Source organism: Coptis chinensis, unplaced genomic scaffold, assembly GCF_015680905.1.
Source record: "Coptis chinensis isolate HL-2020 unplaced genomic scaffold, ASM1568090v1 utg912_pilon_pilon, whole genome shotgun sequence".
Lineage (NCBI taxonomy): Eukaryota > Viridiplantae > Streptophyta > Magnoliopsida > Ranunculales > Ranunculaceae > Coptis > Coptis chinensis.
The window spans coordinates 116518-140364 of record NW_028238191.1 but is presented as its reverse complement, the minus strand read 5'-3'; the positions used below and the strand labels follow the sequence as shown (position 1 = coordinate 140364).

The following is a 23847-nucleotide window of genomic DNA, read 5'->3' as shown; positions in this document are numbered from 1 at the left end:
GCTTACTAAACTCTGAAGGAGTATCAAGTCCTCTGTATGATGCTAGGACGTCTCTCACATCCTGAGCTCTACGAACATAATCCATCAACACTGATAATTTTCAGTCTCAGATGTGAGCGCATATGGACTCAGATAAATGATCTTCGAAGGATCTCTATTTGGCTTCTTCAAATCCTACAATCAAACACAATAAACATTAATATATTTCAGTATCACATATGAGAGAAAGTCAGAGTATAAGCAACCACAACAGTTTAATTATTTGCAACATCTCTTTCATTTTTTCTCCACATGAGTTTCGATTGTAAGGTAGATATGAAGAAAGACTGATCTGAGGGTAGTTTAGAACAAAAAAGGAATCCCTTCTTTATGCATTACTAAAGAAAAAAATATTTGTTGTAACGGACGATGGACTGCATATATCATAATTACAAGCTAAGTACTTGTGATCAATTCAATCAAGCATGGTTAGTAAGAGAGTCATGGAACCGAAAAAAGAAGACAAATAAAACTCACAAAAAAGTTACAAATATTAAACATCAATATTTAGTAAAAAAAATATTTAGTAAAAATAAAAGACTTCGATGCGGTCAAGGAAAAAAAGTATAAGATTTATATTAGAGGTGTAAATGTTAGTTGCTAAAAAAATTGTTTTAACGTAGGCGTGACTTAGGGTCTACTCTAGGTCACAAGTATTTAGTTTTCAATACATGAATATTCAATAAAAGTGACTTCGATGCGGTCGAGGAAAAAAAAGTAATATAATTATATTAGAGGTTTAAAGTTTAGTTGTTAAATATTCATTAAGACTTAAGGCTTAGGCGTGATATAAGGCCTATTGTAGGCAATAAGTATTTTGTTTTCAATAAAACAATATTTAGTATAAAATACTTCGATAAAAAAATAGTCAATATATATTAGAGGTGTAAAAATTAGTTGGTAAAAAATCATTTAGACTTAATTTAGGGGCCTACTGTAGGTTATAAGTATTTAGTAAAAAAGATGTTGATGTGGTCGAGGAAAACAAATGAGTAGAATTATATTAGAGGTTTAAAGATTATTTGCTAAATATTCATTCAGACGTAGACTTAAGTCTATACAAAATGCAGACACATTTTTGTGTATATTGCGTGTCTGCTTTTAATGAGAAAGAAAAAAAAAAAACAAAACAAAAGAGAGATAGAGGACTTACTGTTAAATATTATATAGAGTTACTGAGTTATAGACTATTAGAGACAATATAGAAAGTGTCTAGAGCCCAATTTCTAGATTAGAGATTATCCCTAAACCCAAGGAGTTGGAGTTGTGAACATTGAATTCAACGAGATTACTCTTGTCAAATCAAATCTGGGAATTTCACTTTTAACACCTAAAGCCCCTTTTAATGGTGAACGTGGGTATTGATCGTAAAGGCCTTGAGTCTGTCCAACCGGACAACCCTCTTACTGCTGATGTTAAAACACGTTACCTTTGTTTCCCTATTCCCAAAAGTATTAGGCAATTAGTTTTCTCTGAACATTGTCAATGCAACAGAAGTAGTAAGCCAAGAATGTAATTAAAAAACTTAATCAGAGCATATACATAACACTAATAGGCCGTTTTCTATAACACTAATAGGTGTAGTATTTTGGCGGTATATATAACAGCAATCCAAGAATGTAATTAAAAAACTTAATCAGAGCATATACATAACACTAATAGGCCGTTTTCTATAACACTAATAGGTGTAGTATTTTGGCGGTATATATAACAGCAATCCAAGAATGTAATTAAAAAACTTAATCAGAGCATATACATAACACTAATAGGCCCTTTTCTAGAACACTAATAGGTGTAGTATTTTGACGGTATATATAATAGCAATTGTTCAATAAAAGTCTTTATCTTCCTGAATTTTACTCTGCAATTTGATTTTTCTGGTTTGGATCTTTCTGAATATTAAAATTCAGTTTCTTATCCTATATCTTGTTGTTCTAAGTAGTCCACTTAGATTTATTGTAAGCGGGTTACGAGGATGAATGATTAATTTAACCTCGATATCCAAGGTTTAGTGGAAAAAATGTGGATCAATGGTATAAATGTGTCGTTTGGCACCCAGCAGCTATCCGAGATTGTTGAGTGGAAAAGATTTAGATCAACGATCGTTCGGCACACAGAAGCTAACTGAGATTGTTGAGTGGAGTAGATTTAGATCAATGGTATAAATCCAAGATTTAGATCATAATTTAGGGATGTTAAGCCTGCTGATCAACCCAAAGTTGCAGCTCTCACTCCAACCCAGAAGGACAGTTTGAGACTCGCGAGACAGTAGAAAGAAGGATAAAAAGGCCATGTTGTTTCTCTACCATGCCATATATAGGATTGTCTTTGAAAAGATCTCGAGAGCAATAATGCTGGCATGGGAGACATTGCATAAATTTTACAAAGACGCAGAATTTACAAGGTGAATCTGAATATCTCTATGAATGGATTAGAGGATAGCACTGAGAAAATGGATGACTTACATGCTATTGAAAATATTATGTGGGCATTCTTATTATGTTGCCATTGAATAAATAAAGGATCTTTCAATTACGACATTCGAAGGGGTTTATGGATTCGCAGTGTTGAGAACATACATACGATAACCATACCACAAATTGAGCGAATTTACTGCTTCCGTCCTCTCAGTTTGGCCACAAACTCTAACCCAGGTGACGAAGTAATTATACTGCAGGAAAGAACAGCAAGACCGCTAAGAAGACCGCTAAGAAGCGCGGATTTGTAAGCAACAGACCTTCCATAACGAGACATCATGATCCCAGCAGAAGCTGCAGCAGGGCCAACCGTTTCCCAATAATCTAACTCACTCCCACGAATACGACCCCATCCACATACAATAGCCTCTTCCAGAACGAACCATGCGGCCATAAAGCCAGCGCAACGAGGAGCCTTCTTGACTGCAGCCTGAACACCCCCAGTAACGTTTCGACTCCGGATGCTTCCTTTGATGAAGTTAAAGACGGCACTACCTGTCCCGCCAATGGCTACACCGTCCACGGCACGTTTAAATATTTTATCTCCCTCATATCCAAGTACATAATCAGTTTTTTCATTTTCGAAAAGGTATTCAAAACCATCTTTAGATTTACCCATATATATTCTTCGGAGATTGAAAACCCTAGGGAAATTAATTTTTAGATATATGACACCAATTATCTATCTATCTATATATATATAATCCGGAATCCATGCATGTTTATAAACCCAAGCCCAAATTAGTAACGAGCATTTCAGTAAATATCGTACCCAACCTATATTAAACCCTAATATAAACCTTGCCAGCTTTGTCCCCTCGACAATTTTCTTGAGATACTCATCTAGATAAAGTACATAGTATAAACACTCTTGACCTCTACCTATATTTACTACATAGTTTGCTGCCTTATTACACTCCCTATAGACATGGTTAAAACTAACATACAAGAGTGTTTCAGCAATATCTAATATGACATTTGATAAATTGATACAAGCCCACGGTGGCTTGTCTTTCTTGTTCAGAATCTGCACTGCCTTCAGAGAATCCAATGCTATCATTACTTTCTTTTGATCCATGAGAACACAACTCTTCAATCCCTTATAAATTGCATTTAGTTATTGGAATAAAACAGACCTTGTTTCGCTCTCCCCATTGTAACATAACAGGGTATCTCCATAAGCATTTCTTACTGTCTCACCATATCGTGCTCCCTCATATCAACATATAGGAGAGCCATCCGTATTAAGCTTGCAAATGTCTCCAATAGGCTTGATCCACGTGCATTTCTTATAGCTTACCTATATGTATTCAACTATGATTCTCGGTTTTTTAAAGAACTATTTGTATCTACTGCATTTTTCACTGTGACTAATTTCTCTTGCAAGTATCTTTTCATATCCTCTAGTAATCGATCTCTCACCTTGCTTATGCCAAGGTTGTTTAGTGTTGCGAAACATTTGGAAGTTTATCTCAGTCCAAATGTGACTGATAATAGCACATACATATGCTTTCAAAATTTCAGCTTCCAAGTTTGTTCCTAAGATTTTAAAATGCGAAAAGTAGCTTAATCTAATCTATATAATAAAGCAGCCATGAACCACTTTCTTTTAAGAGTCCTACTTATTAAAAATTTCCAAAAGAAAAACTATAAATAAAAAAGAAAAAGTTCCGCAAAAGGAAAAGTGGAAAACCCTTTCTTTCTTTTACTTTTTCCTCTTCCTCATGAATTCGCCAACTCTTTCTTCTTCCTAACCAGTAAGCTAACACCTTGGTATTAACACTCTTTCTTAAAAGCCCTCTTTTGTCCCTCGAGCACAAGGATCTCCAACCGCAATCATTAGTTTAAGTTGAAAAAAAATACACCCTATATTTCTTTTTCTTCACGCCAAAAAAAAGCACTCCTAAAAAAACACTCCAAATTCAACTATTTCAATACTTCTTCAATAACCTTCTTCAAATGGTGGAGATAATTGGTACTCTCTTTGTGGTTCTTTGATCTTCAAATATATATATATATATATATATATATATATATATATATATATATATATATATATATATATATATATATAGTTTTTTTTTTTCAGTTCTCTTTGTTTAATCATGTGTAATTGAAAGAATTGTAGTTTACTGTTTTGGAAATTGTCTCGGTTGCATACTAGATTCTAACATTATTATTATTTTTTAAAAAGCAGGCAAAGATGGAGAGAGGAAAGGAACTCAGCCACATTGAGACTGAGCATAGCACATAGTTGAATAACAATTTTAGCTAGAGTGTTGTGACACTATGTTCAATTTTCTAAATTTATTTGTATTAGTGTTCTAGAGTGAACATGCATTGAAATTTCTACTACCCATTTTATCATGTAGCTTTATGCCCGGTTTAGCTCTAGTAGAACTTTATTTGAGGTACAGCTGACATAATTTTATTGGTATTTTACTTTTCTAATGAATCTGTTGACTACTGAATTGGTTGGATTAGTTTTCTAGAAGTCCCATATATATATACTCCATTGAAAAATTAGTTAGGTGAATGTGGTATATTCCTCCAAGTAGGGGTGGCAGTTTTGTAAAATTTTCCGCTAACCCTATAAATAACCGAAAAAAATTAGCCGGGTTTGGGTTGGAAAAAAAAGGCTTTTTGGGTCATTTAAGGGTTGACCGCCAAACCCATCAAATAAATGGGTTGGGTTAGGGTCACACATGTTAACCCGATAACCCGTTAGTATACCCGATTAGTTCCGGTCCAATAGGTCGGGTCATCAACCGTGACGGACTGTATGACTGTTTAAGTCCTTAAACATATATGTTTTCAATTTTATTAAATCTCATAATCCCAATTACCTAAAAGAAAATACTAAACCAAATGATCAACTAGATTTAGAAGGATAAGCCAGGCAATCCAAAGATATAGAATATTATAGATTCATTCAATAAAATATATTATCACATACATTAACATTGAACCATTACCCTAGTCTCAATTATATAAAGAGAACAATGAAGCAGCCAAAGTCACAAACTAATATTTGCATTTATTTATTATAATAGGTTTGCCCACTACAAAGAGGTAGCAAAGTAGATAAACTGGACATGCATGGTTGTTGTTTCTAGTTTGGTTATGTTTTTTGTTTGGTTAGAGTGTTGTTTCACTTGTTTGGTTCAATTTTCTAAATTTATTTTTCAACAACTGTTCTAGACTTTTGAAAGTTCTTTTATTATTTAGATTAATAAATATTCTTTATCCAAAAAAAAATAGAACTTACCGGGTTATCTCATTTAAGATAGAAATTGATATTTTGGTTTAGCTGGTCACCCGTTGGTAAATTTTACATACGCGGGTTGGGTTTGGGTTTTGCAAACTTGACACGATTAGTAATTGGGTCGGGTTTGGGTTTGTTTCCTAACACGTTCCATATGATATATACTCCATAACCCAAAAACACGACCCATTGCCATATTACCTCCAAGTGTTAGCCTGCATAACACGAACATTTAACTTGAACACAAACTACAATAACAAAGGCAGCTTTCAAATTCGGCAAGTACCATGTCATCATAAGTATTACCACTATCTTTTTCTCTACTTAATATGTATCCTTTCTAGAGAATTTTTTTAGGAAATTATTGTTAGACACTTATATGTTCTTCTTCCTACTTATTTTGGTATTTCATGTAAAATTTTCTTCTTCGTTCCTACTGATTTTGGTACTTGCATAAATCGATCTACTCAAATTCAAATATTGTAGGCAAACAATATGCACAACTATAAAATTCAGTATGTTCCCTTTTGTTTGGGTAAATCTTTGATGATCTATGATTTTGAACTTCCAATTTTAATGATTTTGACATAAGATATTATTTTAGATTTTTATTACTCATCACTGTCTTTGCTTAAGGACCTTTGAACGTATAGTGTTAGGCATGTTAGTACTTGAAGCCAGCACATGCATATGACTATGTACATTGATATACCATAGTGCTCAAGCAATCATTTGATATTTGCTTTCCCAAGAGTCTTGACTTCGACTATTTGAAATTGTTTGATAATGGTTACATACTATAGTTGCAATTATCTGAGATTTTCTTATTAGTTGAAATCCCTTTAGTTGTAAATACCACTTGGATTCCACAATGCAAGACCACAATGCTAATGTCTTGAGTAATATGTGTTCGTTTGATATTTCTTTATATATATATATTTTAAATTCTTATATTGAAGTAATATTAATTTTCATTTAGATATATGAAGTCTTTATACTAACTTTAATTTTGTGGATTTTTTTTTTGTTTGTTTATCGCTCTTTCCGGTCAGGCTCCCTTCAATCCAATCGTTCAGGTTCATTAAGGTGTTTCATGTTAAAGCTCTTTGATGTACTGTAACGATTAAAACTAATGTGTTTGCTGATGAATGGAATGTGTGAGAACTACTGCTCTTTCAAGTAAATTCAGTAGATACTGTTTTGTGTACATCTTTTTATAGATTATGTAGATTCTTTTACACATGGGAATCTATCTGTTAAGTATCTATTTATATCCTTACAAATTTCTAGATATCTTACGAGCTATATATAAAGTCTGCCATTGTGCACCACCATGTGTGATCAGTGATGAGTACATATAGCATTGCTAGCAAGTCCATTTGTTGCTCCATTACATCCTTTGAAATTATGTATCGTTTAGTTTTTGGTTTGTTATAGTTAAAATTATGGCTAGATTATTTTATTGAATCATAGCTATAACTTTCTTAATTAATACATATATTTTTGGTCTAATTTGATGAGAGATTTCTGAAGGCGTAAGCATAATCCAAGTTAGAAAATGAGAACTGAGTGTTTTTCAGCTCGATAGTTTATATTTTTTGCTAGATTTTTGCTGGAAAGAGGTTTGGTTTATACAAAAAACCATCAATAAACCAATTGTTAAAGTAATTAAGAAAAATGTTCATTTTCAATATTGTTTTGAGGTTTTGAGTGTTGTATCATTGATTTCTAATATACAGTTTGTTTTTGTTACATACACTTGAGTGACAGATTTTTATGAAAGAAAACCAAATACACACACATCATGCCAATTCTGCCAACGATGACAACCTGATTTTTTGGTCATATATTGAGACAATAATTATATTTTGTTATAATATATATTATGAAACCTAGAAGATGCTCCTATTGAATGTATTTTTTATTTTCTTTTCTTTCTCACATATTTAGTTTTTATATTTTCTAAAAGTGTTGTATGTGTCAGGATATGTGTTCAAGTTTTAATCAAAATGTTAACTCTATTTTTCCAAGTTTTTTCTATTGAATTAGGTGGATATGTTTTAGTTACTTATGAGATTTATGGGATCCATGAAACTAATTGTTAATTGCAAGTGAAAATCCACATTATCAATATTGAAACTGAAGGTTTGTATATACTCTACCGCCGTTAAACTTAATAAAATTATTGAATGACCTCAAAGATATAGCTTACTAATTGTTGAGTCATTGGTTTTATTAGAATGATCATGCATCATGTTTATTTTTGGATCGTGTGAGGCATGTTGCTTATTCTTGGGTTGAGGTTTCGCAATTGTGTGAAACACATTAGTCTGTTGCAATAACATAGGATTTTGAAGCACTTGTAGGTGCATCACAATAGTTCAATTTGGGCATATTGTCGTGTGAAATTGAGTATGTATGACATACCAATAGTTCAATTTAATTAAATGTAAAAAGTAGTGGAAACTTTAATTAAATGTCTTGATTTTTTCCCAATAAAATTGGGGTTAAATTCCTTACAATAATCAATTAATAAACAGACAAAATTCCTTCAATTCTTGTTGTTCAAATACAAAAAACACACCTTTTAGTCTTTTCCGGTTTGGAATTTTGTTAAACAAATAAAAGTTGGAAAACGGCCTTTTAACCAACCCATTGCCATTGTTTAACTTCAGTATCCATTCAAAGTAGCAAAACTGATTAACTTTAGTATCCATTTAAAGTAGCAAAACTGATGTTCCATATATTCAAAGAGAAAGAACTGATGTTCCTACTTCCTAGACCCACCTAACATGTCCACTAGGGCACTATGCAAAAAAAATTGGTCTACATGCCCAGCAAAATGCCTGGTTGGACCCAAAGCCACGGCCATTGTCTGAGGCTCTGAGCTAAATTTGTTCACATTATTTTCATTTTTGCATTCATACTATAATAATGGGGATTTGGCCGAATTGATTAGTATTGATTCTTTAACAATAATAAAACTTCTGCTCACGTACTCATTTTGCACTGTAACATCGTAAAAGATTAGTAGATATTTATAAGGTGTATAATATATTACAATTAGTCTCTTCGTGATGAGATGTAGATTCCCACGCTGGGTGTTTAAAGCCTTGCATCATCCTATATTAAATTGTATTATCCTAGAACTACTCTACTCATTGCTAATTGGTATTTTTTTGAATGCCTTAAATTTATGAAATTTGCTTGGTATTCTATTGTTAGCCTTCGTTGATGCTCTTAATTCCTCAATGTGGAATCCTATGTTTTATACTTTTATAGATGTAAAAAATCTAGATCATTGTTTTTTTTTTAGTTATTGATGTAATTTGGAATAAAATAAATGAAGAAATGTAATGGATTACGGATGTGAGAGGAAGATATAGTAGTACTAACATAAAGTCTAGAATACAGACAGTAATGATTGCATCAGCCATGTCTATTCTTTGATATGTCAATATATTTTGTTTGTTTTAGAGTTTCTTCATAATATCTAAAGATAAAAAAAAGGAGAGGCAACAGGGTTTGATTTCCCATCACATTATATCATTTCCAGTGCGAGTCAAAATGAAAGAAAATTGAGAGTTTTCACCTTCAAATGCTAAAAAACACTTGCCCAATGCAAGGGTGACTATGAGGGTGACTTATTCACTAAGTCAAAACGAGAGTAAAACTTGCTACCGAGATAGTAGCTGAGTTGTGAGCTTCGAAAGGAATGTTTTATTCCGTCTGTGTGTTTTTTTTAAAAATTTTCGTTTTTTTTTTCGTACGAAATGTTTCATTCCGTCTCATGTGTTTTTTCAAAAAAAAATTTTGTTTAAATTTTTTTAAAACTTCAGAAGGACGATTTCATTCCGTCCGGCGCGTTTTTTCAATTTTTACATTCAAACGGAATCAAACATCGCGTCTGAGATGAGTAGTCACCTCTCCATCTCTATTGGGCAATCTCACCTTGTTTTTCACCAAAACGGTAGAAAATAGGAGAAATTGAGCCTACGTGGAGGTGAATATTTGTGACTTGCATTGGAAATGCTCTAAAGACCAACCCATCCAATATTTGTTCCTAAGATTTTAAAACTTGAAAAATAGCTTAATGCCTTAACTAATACACTAATACAGCTAGGATCTATATATGGAAAATTGGAAATAAAGAAATAAAAATGAAGATACGCAAAGTAAAGAAGGCTAAAAATGTAAAGAAATGAATTAATAACGCGGGATACGGAGGACATCTTAAATTTGTGGTACGTGAGGTATTGGTTATGGACACTTCTTGTTTCATTTCAGTAACAGAAATAAAAATGCCATTACTTCCCTGATCATCATACATCTTAAACCCCAATCCATCATCATACATGCAAGGTACTACTGCTCCCAACTCGTTTTTTACACGTAAATATATATGGCCATATTCATTATATATGTATGATTGTATGATTGTTTTTTTGTTGGTGTTTGTAGGATTTGATTGAAAAGGTTCTGTAGTAATCATTGTTATAAATGGAGAAAATCTCTTCAGACAATGTTCATGGGCTCATTTTAGCCTTAACGTCTAGTATTTTTATTGGTTCTAGCTTTATTGTCAAGAAAAAAGGTCTCCAAAAAGCTGGCGCTACTGGACTCAGAGCAGGTTCATTTTTCCCCATTCCTAATTTGCAAAAAAGGAGTGTTATTTTTGTTTTCGTTCTAATTGTTTTTGTGCATGGAACGTTTCTTTTTAGAAAAATTGTGGTAGAAATTGTTATGGTAATAATGCCTATGTAATTTGTCAAAAAAGTTAAATAAGAATCCCAGCTGTGTTTTTGTGAAATTTGGGAATTTTAATTTATGAAAGTAACCATGAAGAGTGTTTGATTAAATATGAACTCCTTTTAAGATGATGTACATAGGGTTGAATCCCGTTAGTTAATCCCTTTATAGCTCATTCCTTGTATCACATTACACTATGGAATGAGCCAATGCGTTGTCTTAATAGCGTAGTCCTAAGCGTTAAAAATTCAATTACAGTACCAGTAATTAGATATGTAGAATGTCTGAATCCATAGGGACTCACTCCTTTCAACAGTTTGAACTTGGATTCCTAATTCCATAAATGGTCCTAGCTACAAACCTCCATTATAGTATTACTTATTTTAGATATCTTTCAAAATGCTTCTGCTTATAATTATATTAGCTCCGGTATATAGATTCTATGGAAAGTGAGGTAGAAGGAGCAGTCTTCTATATACAAAAGGAAAAGAGCATTTTGTCCCATCTACTAATACAAAACATATATGTTACTGAAGACTCTATGCATTCATTTGTAGAAAGTTCAGAACTTTTTGGATATATACTGTGTTGATTGGCTGAAATACTATTTGGCTTTTCAAGTTTTTACTATTGCAGTATGTTTCATCTAATATAACTAATGCATCAAGTGGCCCTGCATTATTCTTTGTTTTCAGGTTCGGGAGGTTATTCTTACTTATATGAGCCTTGGTGGTGGATTGGGTTGCTGACCAGTAAGCCTACTAATTCACCATGTCGCATTTCTCTCTGTTTTTTTTTTTAAAAAATCTAAGTATGTTACATGGACACACCATATTTCAAAAATAATCTGTGTCAGATACGTATCCACGTGTCCGTATCAACACACACGGACACATATTGTGTGTGATATACCTTAGTTTTTGATATTTCGCCGTGTCAGACACTCCGTATCCGTGTCGGATATGGACACACGTGTCCGTGTCAATGTAACTTAGAATCTAACTAATTCATTTCATGTGTTTATTCTGGTACTTTGATTGCTACATGTTGAAAGAAATCCTATACATTGAAATTTCTATAAGTTTTGCATTGTACTCACTTTGTGTTCTGGTGTAGTGATGGTTGGCGAAATAGCTAATTTTGCTGCTTATGCATACGCTCCTGCAATACTTGTAACGCCTTTGGGAGCTGTAAGCATTATTGTCAGGTATAATCCAGCTGCCTTTATGTCTATGTCTGTCGTTGAGTTTTTCTCTCACATATTTTTGTTATTTTGAATTTGTTTCATGCAGTGCAGTGCTAGCTCATTTTATTTTAGAGGAAAAACTACACATTTTTGGGGTGCTTGGGTGTGTTCTGTGTATGGTGGGATCTACGAGTATTGTTCTACATGCTCCACAAGAAAAGCCTATAACATCAGTTAAGGAAGTATGGAAGCTAGCTACTGAACCAGGTGATTTTGATATTCTAGTTAAAATCTGTGAGCAAGCAATTATTTTGCCTTTTTGTTATAGCCATTTTTAGTCCGGATTTTACCGTTGGAACACAACCTCTGTTTTGTGCATGTCTTGTAAGCTCCCTTATCAATTTTTTTTTTGTAAGCTCCCTTATTCGTGCTTCCTCGGTTTTGGGTTGCTGATGAGGGTTGCTTGTGATAACTGCACAACTTATATATACTTCGCAACAATCATGTTAGCCTACAAGATGACTCAGCCCGCTAACCCTCTATAGCAGCTATGTTTCACTAGGCTATAGGCTGTGTGCATTGCTAGTTCAACCACTTAACTGAGATAAAGGTAATTTTCACCCATTCAGTTAAAGCCAGAGGGGCACCTATCCTAATCACCACTTTTATATGAATCTGTTGCTCAAACAAGTTATCCAAGTATTTCTGATCTGATAGTCACGACCTTGGGTCTCCATGGAACTTGTCATGTTTATGAGGGTGTGTTTGTGTATGTTTGATTATAAGAACTTGAGCTTTAGAATCGTCAAATTGATACACAAAAATCTTGGTTTCCTGCAGGTTTTATTGTTTACACATGCGTAGTTCTAGTACTGGTTCTTATCCTCATTTTCCTGTTTGCTCCACGTTATGGGCAAACACATATGCTGGTATACATTGGGATTTGCTCACTAATGGGTTCTCTTACGGTATGTACTGTATGTTTTGCAGCTTATAAATGTTGAGTGACTCAATGTGCTCCTTGAATCTAAATGATTTATTTTCATTTAGGTGATGAGCGTAAAAGCATTGGGAATTGCTCTGAAGCTAACATTTTCAGGAATGAACCAGTTTAAATACTATCAGACTTGGATCTTCACTGTGGTTGTTATTGTCTGTTGCCTATCACAGATGAATTATTTGAACAAGGTATCCATTAACTTATTTCGTAAGCTTATGTTGAAAACTTAATTGCATGATCTATTGGTTCACTTCAATTTCAAGATAAATACCATAATACCCTTATATACAATAATGACAGTAGTACTCACTTTTATATCTGCTGGAACACTGCATAGGAATACCAGATGCATTAGTCCATGCACCCCGTATAATCTTCTCTACTGGTCTCAACAAACTCATACACACCTAAAGTACCTCTAGCTATCTTCCTATAAAAGAACCCAAATTTTATTGCTTTCTCCACATGCAACTTCATTGAAGGATTTTCAAGCATCAATTGAAGTGAAATGGCCACTAAGGAACCCCTTACAACTTCGTCTCTACTCGCAATTTTAGTACTTAGTTTCATATCCACATTGAAAATCACTGAAGGAGATCTTCATCAACAACTCAATCTCACATGTTCTACAACTAACACATGTTCAAAACTTCAAGCAAGAGATGCAATTGCTTTGAGTGTCAAAGAAGTTGGTTATGCTATAAACTACATTAAGTTCATTCCCAAGTTGAAGGGTGTAAAGGCTATAGAAACACCAGTTCTCCAAGATTGTATTAAAGGGCTAATACAAAATCTAAGCGCGACTCGTGAAGCTCTTAGGAAAATGAAACACCTTAGCAGTAATACGCTAAGTACTGATGCAAAGCGTATAAAGCTTTTGGCGATTGGTTCTGTAGAGCACGAAAAAAATTGCAACATAGCACTTCGAGATGTGGATGACACTATACCCCTTATGCTAAAACTGAAGTTGAAGGACTTTTTACTCACTGTTGAAAATGTTGCATATCGTATTCACCGTTTTGAGGTTCATTGTGCATCTGGTGCTGTGAATCCTTAGGAAATTCATGACCCAGTTAACAATCACCATTCCATTATGTTATGCCCTGAATTTCTAATGTAGATGTTATTTACTCTTATTATTATGTTTTAGTCCACTCTGAGAATGATGCTCACTCCCTTAATTTTCACCTTTCGCAGGCATTAGACACCTTCAACACGGCTGTCATATCTCCTGTTTATTATGTTATGTTCACTACTTTCACCATCTTTGCCAGCGTTATTATGTTTAAGGTGATTTGTTATATTTCTTTCTTATGTGGTTGTCTGCTGCAAGTTCCATCTCTTATTACTTGTTAAACGAGTCATCTTTGGCTGGATGAGCATCCCTATCATACAACCAAAACCTGTATTATACTTACAGAACTTACCCTTTCTAGATACACATTTAGTTTGGGTTCTGGACATTTTCGGGATACAGTAAATAAAAAAAATTCAAGAAAAATAACAATTCAAGTTTTCTAGAAAATCTCCATATCAAGTTTGTATCTGTCTCTATCTGAGATAATTCCCTGGTAGTCTGGTACTTCAGTGATACCACTAACAAGCTGTATTCTCGTTTCCTGCAGTGTGTACTGAGTTATCCTTTTTATCTATCTCATTCTTGGCCTAAATTAAAAGAATTTTAAGCAGTGTATATTCTCTTCCCGATATCTATAATTTGAAGCTTGTTAGTTTGTGTATGTTTTTTATAATTTCAGGACTGGAACTCGCAAAGTGCTTCACAAATTGCAACTGAAGTGTGTGGATTTGTGACTATTCTCTCTGGCACATTCCTTCTCCATAAGACCAAGGATATGGGTGAGAAGGCGCCTACGGAACAGAATATACTGACAACCTCAACCTCCGAGCGTAGATCATCCAACAGTTAAAACGAAGATCTAATAATTTCTGAATTCTCGTCGAGGTATTGGACGCTCTCTAGTCTCTACCAACTTCAAGAGGGTGTCTGCTTGAGCTAACATTCAACTAAAAGCAACACTCTGATGACAAAGCATCTGCACCAGCAAGAAAGTTTTGAACAAGGCTTGTTATTTTCTTGCTAAATTTTGGACTGTGTTTCCTTGAAATCATTACAAAACAATCTTGCACATTGCACACTTCTAAATCCTATAAACCAATTTTTTCCTTGTGCATATGTTTTCCTATTTCCTAACCTGTGTTAGAACTTACAACAGAATGACTCGAAATATTTCGATATTTTCCGAGATTTTCAGTATCGGAATATCAACTTTCTTGAAATTAAAAAAAATCAGTGCCTTCCCAAATAAATAAAACTAAACCCTAAAAAATTCAAATCCTTCAATCATGAAATTCTCTACAATAACTGTAAATTCGTCATTGCCAACCAAAAATTCTTACACAAAAGTTCATAAATTTGATTCTTTTGGAAGAAAAAACTTAAATAGAGATTGGATTTCAAATGGGCCACTAAAAATTCCCAATTTAAACAAGAATACCAAATTGAGTTGTCAATCTCGAAATTTAAGAGTAGTTTGTTGTAATGGAATTAAGGAATTGAGTTCAGTGAGTGAGGTTTTTGAGGAAGAAGAGGGGTTTGACAGTAATTTGAAAGTTGAAGTTGGGAGGTCTAGAATTCCAAATTTGATTCCAGCAGTGAAGTTGGGTTTGAGTGATCAAGCATTTTTGCTCTTGGCGTTCATTGGTTGCACGGTATAATTTTTTTTAATTTTGTTAATTTTATGGACTGGTTCAAGTATCAAGAAGTTGGGCATTTTATACCTTCTTTGAACAATTTATCTGTGCTGTCTTTATTTTGGTTAATAGTATATTGACAGTAAAAATGACTTCTTTTTTGCAGACTTCTATAGCCTTTACCAGTTTTGTAGTTGTAGCTGTTCCAACTTTATTTGTAAGTCATCTTTTATAATTTTATAAATGCAAAGACTTGCATATGTTTTCTGTCTTTTTCATTAGAACAGCATAAACTTGTGGGTTACTAAAACACACATTGAATGGTCTTCTGGGTTGTACTCATATCTTCTGTCTTCATATAGGCAATGGCAAGAGCTGCAACTTCTCTCTCAAAGTTGGCAGATACAGCCCGCGAGGAGCTTCCTAGTACAATGGCTGCAATCAGGCTTTCAGGCATGGAAATTAGTGATCTTACTCTAGAACTAAGTGAATTAAGGTGACGACTGATGCTTCTATTCAATTTCAGCTATATATGTTTATCATTTTCTGCCGATGTATATGTTATATAGACCTAGGTCTAGGTAGGAGCTTAATTGTTGAATATTTTATTATATTGATCACATATCTGGTTACCTGGTTAGATTTTATGTTCTTAAGCTAAGATGCTCACATATTGACATCATCTTTGCATTACTGCATGCGTCTAGTTAAGTTGTTTTAGGAATCTTTTGTTCTCTTCGGCTATGATGGATCCCTTTTATTGCAAGATCGTCGTCATAGTACGGTGGAATACAGTTGTACGTCTTGTAAACTTGCTCTACGGGTTTACCTTTCTTAGGGTGAACACAAGGAGGGTGATCATTTGGAGCTTGGGCTCCCTCCTTGTGTTTTACCCTTATTCGCAGCGTCAATGAATACTGGTTTTAATGATAAAAATAAAAAAGAAAAGTTTTTGTTACATTGTTTTGACTTGGGGTTGATATAGTTTTGTTAGTTGTGGTATTCAGCCAAGAGATAACTGATGGAGTTAACAAATCTACTCAAGCTGTGCAAGCAGCAGAAGCCGGGATTCGGCAGATTGGTGCTCTTGCTCGACAACAGACTATGTGTATGTTGGATACCCTTTAGGTTTTGTTTTTCTGATTCTGTTTCTACACGTGTAATTATTATTGTCTGCAATTACTCCATACAGCAATGATAGAGGAAAGAGCAAACTTGCCCGTTATATCTTTACAACCAGCTGTTGCCGGAGCTGCAAAGAAGACTTCTCAAGCAGTTGGACGGGCCACAAAGAATTTTATGCATTTCATCTCCAGAGGTGAACATAGAGACAATGATGAAGATAATGGAATTGACCGGGTGGAACTCTGAGTTAAACGGTGTTGTGAAAAACATCTGAGGATTCACCTGGATGTTAAGTTGTACAAAACGTAGACCTTGATGCTGCAATATACAGTAATTTATTTTTTTTGAAAGTCCAGGTCCAAGTAAGCATTTTGCACTCGAACCAGGAAGTATGTAAATTTCATGTATTTCTTAGTGTTAGCTTTGTTAGTTTACTTTATGTCTTTATGAGTGACAATAATTATGTAACTACTGAATTTTGAAAGTAAAGAAAGCTTCTCAGGCTCTATGTATCTAGAGCCAGGTCACTACTATGCCCCTCGTGCACTCCTCCCTGGTGAAACCCACACCTATGTGATGCTGTAAGTTACCGTACTGAGTAGATTAATTGTTTCAAAATCCAGTTGGAATATGAGATACTTGAAGGTTGTCGACATGTAATATGAGGTTCTTGAGCACAGAGGCTATCGGTACAGGAACGTTTTTTGAGGTAGTAGGCATTTGTGTGGACGTGGGTAAACCAACCAGTCGAAGGCAAATTAACAATTTTCTTTTCCTGTAATCAGAGGTATGTTTACACATTATGTGTACTCTGACGAAAATCTTTTGGTAAGTACCACCAGAATGGTGTGACATAAACTTACAAGGAATCATACATGCTAATGTTAAAAATGTTTATAAAAGGTAAAATTTCCGTGTATGTTTGATCTTGTACAAGTCAATGATACCCGAGCTGAGTGTTAAAAATCTTCTTCTACAATTTAGATAGCTACTTGAATTATATCCTCAACATTTTACATTTTACACAATAACAAATGAGCAAGTTGAGATCAAGCAACGGCTGCAACTGCCATGAATTCCGACTCCTGTTTGTTATGACTTGCATTTGCGAATATTGTTTTGCCTTGACAGTTACCACATTTATTTTCAACAAATCAGTTAAATTAAAACGAGGTCAGCCATAGGAGCCAGCATCACCAGTAATCTCCACAACTGCACCGACCATTCTTAAATTGATGGAACCGCTTTATATCTCTTAGTATAATCTCCCTCCTACTTATCATGCTTACATATTTCATCAAAGAATGGCAATCTCCACACACTCTGAGGTTCTTCACAATCCTGATAGCCATCTCAGCAGGAGTACTAATAAGCCCAAAGGCAAGAGCCAGTTTCTCACTGTGACTTCCCAATGAATCTTCCTTCTCTTCTTCCTCAATATTATGAAGCACCCATTCAGTATTCGGTATATAACCCTTTGCTCTGGCACTTATTATCAGTTCCTCCAACTTTGCATACACCTCTTTTGCACACTGATGAGCTTGATCACCAGCTACAAAACTATGAACTGTGCCCTCTACCTCAATATAACTCCAACCTGGGGGTTTCTCGATACCTTTAGTCTTCATTGATTGTCTCACTTTCTCTACATCTTGCCATCTACCAACTCCGGCATAGATGTTGGACAAGAAAACATAGCTCCCAGGATGCCTGGGCTCAAGTTGCAAGAGCTTCTCCGTTGTTAACTCTGCCATTTTGATATTTCTGTGAGCCCTACAGGCACAAAAGAGTGCTCCCCAGACAACAAAATCGGTATTAATTGGCATGCTCTCGATGAACTTAAAGGCTTCTTCTAGTTGACCTGCTCGACCATATAAATCAACCATACATGTGTAATGCTTCACAGTTGGCTCGATCGAGTACTCATGCCTCATGCTGTCAAAAAGCTGAAGTCCTTGATCCAGCAGCCCAGCGTGTGAGCATGCAGTCAAGGCTGCTAAAAACACAACCTCATCCGGCTCAATCCCTGAAAATACAAACGAAGCCGAACCTATTCAGTTATCTGTCAAACATCATAAGAGATGTCAAATAAAAATTATGATTTCTCACCTCACCTGTGCTTTTCATGTCCTGGAAGCATTGAAGAGCAAGCTCAGAGCATCCATGCATCGCCCAGCCTGATATCATAATAGTCCAAGTGAGAAGGTCCTTCTTTTTCATCTCACTGAAAACGCGCTTAGCAGACTCAATTTTTCCGCACTTAGCATACATATCCAACAAAGCATTCCCTATTACTGTTTTCAGCTGAAACCGATTTTCTTTCATGTGGTCATGAATCTGCACTCCAGTTCCCAAAGCACCAAGCCTCGCAGAAGCTGATAGAGCAGAAACAATAGTCAGATCATTCGGCTTCACCCTCTCACCCAACATCTTCCGAAACATTACCAAAGCCTCTTCATGGTCCTCATTTTGCGAAAGCCCAGCAACCATAGTCGTCCAAGAAACCACATCCTTCTCCGGCATTCGCTCAAAAAGTAACTTAGCTCGCTCCGAATTCCCTATCCTCAAAAACCCATTAATCAAACTATTCCAAGACCCAATATTCCTCTCCGGCATCGCCTCGAAAATCTCAATAGCCCTTTTCATATCACCAACTTTACAACACCCATTAATCAAAACATTCCACAACAATATACTCTCAAGTCTATTCCTCTCCGGAGTTTCATCAAACAGTTGTAACCCAAAATTCAAGTGCCCAACCTTTACATACATATCAACTAAAGAAACTCTAACAAACGAGTCAAACTCCAAGCCCCTTTTACTAATCTGTGCATGTAAACATCTACCAAGTCCAAATTCAAACAATGCAGCACTCGATTTAAGAACAAATGGAAACGTTAACCGATCAGGCAAAACTTTATCAAACCTCAACATTATAACAAAGTGAGAAACTGAATTCTCAAATTGAGCATTCTCAAAAAGTCCTCTAATTATAGAATTAAATAAAAATGAGTTCGGGTATTGAAAATGCTGAAAAATGGAAAGTGCATTGTTAATGGACTTGAAAGTTGAGTAAGAAGATATAAGTTGAGTTATGATTCTACTGTTTTGTGTTAAGTTGTTTAGAATGAGGTGGGAGTGGATTTGTTTAAGTTGTTTGGTTGTTTTTGAAGAGTGAATGAGTGAAATGAAGTGGTTTTCTTGAGTGGTTTGTTGTGGTGATTGTGTTGAGAAATGAGTTGAAAGAGAAAATGGGATTTGTCTAGTTTTGGTTTGAGAGAAAAGAGGAAGAGCTTTCATGTTTTCAATAATGAGAGTATTTGGAGGGAAATGAGGTTTTGAAATTCTATTGTGACTGTTACTTGGAAAAAGGATCAGCTATATATATATATATGGGAATGTGAAAATTTTCACCTCTTTTTTTGTTCAAATGCAGTGACTAATGCATAGGTGAAAATGAGGGTGACTATATTCCCAAGTCATTACATGGAAGAAATCTTCAACCTAGATAGTAGTTGATTTGTGAACTTCGGACGAGATGTTGGATTTTGTATCGTGTTTTTTTTCGGACGAAATGTTTTGTTCCGTCTTGTATGTTTTTTCAATTTTTTTTGGTTTGTTTTTAACTTCAGACAAAATACCACACGGGATGTTACATTCCATCTCAATCAAAATGCCTCCAAAATTTAATATTCTGTCCGAGATTATTTTTCACTTTTGTACTAGACAGCTCCACTTTGCTTTTCGCCAAAACAGTAAAAAAGAAAGAAAATATTATCTACCTGGAAGTGAAAAGAGGAGAATTATAATTGATTGCACTGGAGGTTGAATGAGTTTATCAAAGTTTGTTAAGTTAGAGTAACACGTCACAGACAAACACAAATAACTTAATTAGCGTAGAGTGTAGGCAAAATCCAGACAGAATTTGATTGATTGGAAATCCTGAGTTTCCTGACAGGCTGTGAATTTCATTTGGAATTGTTTGGAGAATACTGTCCCTACTACTATACTATTGGGAAATATCTTGAAGAGCATATTTAGTGGTGAAGACTCTTAAATACAATTCTTGAAAATTTGGTAAAAATTATTTTTAATGGTGAGATTTTTTGAATACCAAATAAAATAAAATAAACACCAAGCCAAACACCAAATCGGATCTAATTTAGTGTTTGGTTTGGTGTTGTAATAAATGTACGTTGTGGTGTTTCGAACACCATGTAGACAAAAACAAGTTTCTATTGTAGACTTTTTGTCACGGTGTTCCGAAAACAGCGGTTGTGTTGAGTTTTATTTGGCGTGGTTTTGGAAACACTGGAATGTACATTTGGTATTCACTCTTTGATGTTTTCATTGAAGTTGTTTGGTGTTTATTTAGTTTGATAAAAGAATTTAGTGTTTTTTAAGTCTTACAATTAAAAATGCTCTAACCTCAAAAATGCTAAATTTTTATACCAAACCAAATATCAAACTAAACAAACACCATCAAAGATTCGACACTACTGTTTTGGATAAACTGTGCCATAATAACCAACACAACTTTTGAAATACACAGCCAAAAAACCATGCGTTTCTCAAAAAACTGCCCAATTTATTGAACACCGCAACGTACGTTTGATACAACATCAAACCAAACAAACACCAAATAAGAGCCAATTTAGTATTTGGTTTGGTGTGTTTTTTTTTTTATTTGGTCTCACCACTAAAAATGCTCTCATGGCCAAACAACAAAGTTCATTTTGTGTCGACACACATATGAAAACTCCAAAAATGGAACATCCACGCTGAAAATTTGCAGACGGTTGGACCTCAATTGAAGTGGACAGTGATATCAATACTGACATATTGTTATGGAAAAATATCGATCCAACACTGGAATAGATCCAAAAACAGATTGACTGATCTTCAATTATTTTAGAAGCGTGCATAGTATGATCAGATCGTGATGTCTGAACCTTCTGACTTGAGGACCCCGTCGCAGGGGGGTGTAATGTCAATAGCTTTTGATCGTTACTTATGTTACTTGGTGATCTAGTAATCTTATCAAGTATCAACTCTCTATGGTTACTTGGCCAATTTTGAGGTACACGAGATTTTTTAAAAGCTCTGAAAACACTTTCTAAACAACTATATTATCTGTTAAAGATTATCCAAACAAAAAAAATAGTATCTGTAAATCTTTGTATACAGAATTCTTAGAAATAGAAACATACAGAATCAATATCTTTGTGAAAGAAAGATGCTGATCGACGACCATATTTTTCATTTCCAATGGTTGGAGGAATATTAATGTCCTCCCTATTAACCGGCCTATTTGGCCAAACCATAAAATTGTTCGACAAAAGATGCATTTTGTGTTGATCGACGCACAAAGAAACACTACAACACGTAATTGCAAGAATGACCGTCACAAAGATCCCTTGGATTGGCACTAAATATAACACCATCTATGGTGAAATTTAAAAGGTTGTCTACAAAAGATTTGTATTCATTAAATTAAATAAAAATGGATGCCCAATTTTGTTTTATCTATGTCCTAACCACTAAGAAACAATACTAAGACATCAAACTAATCCCCAGTTTTGTTTTGATTACACTTTGAAAGGTCTGTTTATCCATTTTGCAAATAAATATAAGCACAAACATCACTGTTTTAAACAATTCTTATACAGGTAGTTTCTCCGGTACAATTAATATATGTATAAATATATATTTTTGTTATAATGTATATATATATATATATATACAAGTATGCAAACCGTGCTACACATCGGGTTTTTTTTTTTAAATCCTTAAACCTGTCAAAACAATATAAAAATATTATGAGGGATTGATTATAATTTCAATTATGTTAATGAGATTTTCTAAATTATTTTAAATAATATGAAAGCCATATCTAATTTCAGTGAGGTGAGGGAGTTTTTATGTAAATTTTCAGAGGAAACTTATTAAAATAATTGAGGGAGATGTTTCTAAATTGTAAAACATAAGAGATTAGAAATAGTCTATTCAGTTCAGAAGTGTGTTCCTGATAACTCGGCTATCATATAGTGTATATAGAGTTTTGTTCTCATTTGGATTGTTAAGTTACAGACTTAATTAGAGTGGGACTCAAACTCAGAAGAAAACTCACATTTCTAATTTAGAATTCAAATCCAATTTTGTGTGGATATCAGGGAGATGTTTCTAAATTGTAAAACATAAGATATTAGAAATAGTCTATTCAGTTGAGAAGTGTGTTCCTGATAACCCGGCTATCATATAGTGTATAGATACATACAGTTTTGTTCTCATTTGAATTATTAAGTTACAGACTTAGAGTGGGACTCAAACTCAGAAGGAAACTCACATTTCTAATTTAGAATTCAAATCCAATTTTGTGTGGATATCATTTATTCACTATAAATACCATTTTCACAAAATTTAAGTTTATTTTAAAACATCACCTAGATAAAAATTGTTGTTATTTAAAAAGAAATCTATCGGTCCAGAAAACAATCATCTTTCGACTAGGTTAGAGATTTCCAAATAAGTTGAAATTTTGTATAGTCCGGATTTTAGAAGTGTATACTTATTTTAAATTAAAATAAATACGTATATAAAACTTTACCTATAAAATGAATTCAAACCCAATTTTGTGTGGATGTTATCTACTCACTATAATGACCATTTACACAAAATTTCAGCTCATTTTGAATCCTCTAACCTATATAAAAATTGTTGTCATATTTAAAAATAAATCTAACGATTTAAAAAATAGTGTTTTTACAATCATCTTTTGCCTAAGTTAAGATATAAATGAGTTGAAATTTTGTAGAGATAATATCTATGGTGAGTAGATGATAACCACAAAAAATTAGATTTTAATTAATTTTCTAAGTAAAATTTTACTTATGTATTTATTTTAACTTTTAAGATCGGGACTGTATATACGTTAACCAGCTTGCCACATGATTTAGTAAGCTTATATCCTCACACGAATTCCATTTGCCATCTAAAATTACTGGGGAAGTTGGCAACTCAAATGAGTGTCGATGACGTAATACATATGACATAATGAATGCTTGCATCTGCGTATATGATGACTCAAATCTCATTATCAACTTCCATAGTTTATAATAGCAATGCTTTTTCACTATAACATTATGTACTGCAGAATCGCTGACAGCAATTTCGTGCATTGTATTTGTTAGCTAGTCCTTAACTCCATACGCATGTCATAAACTGTACTATATGAAAGAAGCTCCAGAAATTGCTGATGGAAAAATTCAGTACAACTTCTGCAAGTGTTACAAAA

At 34.1% G+C, this 23847-nt stretch overlaps 4 protein-coding genes across 4 annotated transcripts; 2 read left to right on the top strand and 2 right to left on the bottom strand.

The window, feature by feature from the left end:
* Positions 1-2649: 2649 nt before the first annotated feature.
* Positions 2650-3135, bottom strand: LOC147472692 (mitochondrial import inner membrane translocase subunit TIM17-1-like). Its single transcript, XM_086588362.1, has one exon. It carries the CDS (start codon positions 3133-3135, stop codon positions 2650-2652), a length of 486 nt encoding a protein of 161 aa, XP_086444488.1.
* A 6862-nt stretch (positions 3136-9997) lies between these two features.
* LOC147472691 (putative magnesium transporter NIPA2) lies at positions 9998-14908 on the top strand. The gene is made up of 9 exons (XM_086588333.1): positions 9998-10143; positions 10243-10411; positions 11226-11282; positions 11647-11737; positions 11823-11983; positions 12557-12684; positions 12767-12904; positions 13914-14006; positions 14474-14908. The coding sequence occupies exons 2-9, from the start codon at positions 10282-10284 to the stop codon at positions 14642-14644; spliced, it is 969 nt and encodes a 322-aa protein (XP_086444459.1). The 5' UTR covers positions 9998-10143; positions 10243-10281; the 3' UTR covers positions 14645-14908.
* A 138-nt stretch (positions 14909-15046) lies between these two features.
* Positions 15047-17080, top strand: LOC147472690 (uncharacterized). Its single transcript, XM_086588334.1, has 5 exons — positions 15047-15446; positions 15595-15645; positions 15791-15924; positions 16436-16536; positions 16621-17080. Exons 1-5 carry the CDS (start codon positions 15081-15083, stop codon positions 16797-16799), a joined length of 831 nt encoding a protein of 276 aa, XP_086444460.1. The 5' UTR covers positions 15047-15080; the 3' UTR covers positions 16800-17080.
* Positions 17081-17429: 349 nt separating this feature from the next.
* Positions 17430-19927, bottom strand: LOC147472689 (Tetratricopeptide repeat (TPR)-like superfamily protein). Its single transcript, XM_086588332.1, has 2 exons — positions 18668-19927; positions 17430-18579 (listed from the first exon to the last, which is right to left on the bottom strand). Exons 1-2 carry the CDS (start codon positions 19851-19853, stop codon positions 17747-17749), a joined length of 2019 nt encoding a protein of 672 aa, XP_086444458.1. The 5' UTR covers positions 19854-19927; the 3' UTR covers positions 17430-17746.
* Positions 19928-23847: the final 3920 nt, after the last annotated feature.

Excerpts from the sequence above, each read along its gene's own strand:
- LOC147472692 (XM_086588362.1), bottom strand. The coding sequence starts at position 3,135 with ATGGGTAAATCTAAAGATGGTTTTGAATACCTTTTCGAAAATGAAAAA.
- LOC147472691 (XM_086588333.1), top strand. The coding sequence starts at position 10,282 with ATGGAGAAAATCTCTTCAGACAATGTTCATGGGCTCATTTTAGCCTTA. Across the intron at positions 11,283-11,646 it reads GTGGATTGGGTTGCTGACCA|TGATGGTTGGCGAAATAGCT; the intron begins GTAAGCCTACTA and ends GTTCTGGTGTAG. Across the intron at positions 11,738-11,822 it reads GCTGTAAGCATTATTGTCAG|TGCAGTGCTAGCTCATTTTA; the intron begins GTATAATCCAGC and ends TGTTTCATGCAG.
- LOC147472690 (XM_086588334.1), top strand. The coding sequence starts at position 15,081 with ATGAAATTCTCTACAATAACTGTAAATTCGTCATTGCCAACCAAAAAT. Across the intron at positions 15,925-16,435 it reads CTAGAACTAAGTGAATTAAG|CCAAGAGATAACTGATGGAG; the intron begins GTGACGACTGAT and ends TGTGGTATTCAG. Across the intron at positions 16,537-16,620 it reads TGCTCGACAACAGACTATGT|CAATGATAGAGGAAAGAGCA; the intron begins GTATGTTGGATA and ends TACTCCATACAG.
- LOC147472689 (XM_086588332.1), bottom strand. The coding sequence starts at position 19,853 with ATGAAAGCTCTTCCTCTTTTCTCTCAAACCAAAACTAGACAAATCCCA. Across the intron at positions 18,580-18,667 it reads CCAGGACATGAAAAGCACAG|GGATTGAGCCGGATGAGGTT; the intron begins GTGAGGTGAGAA and ends TTGTATTTTCAG.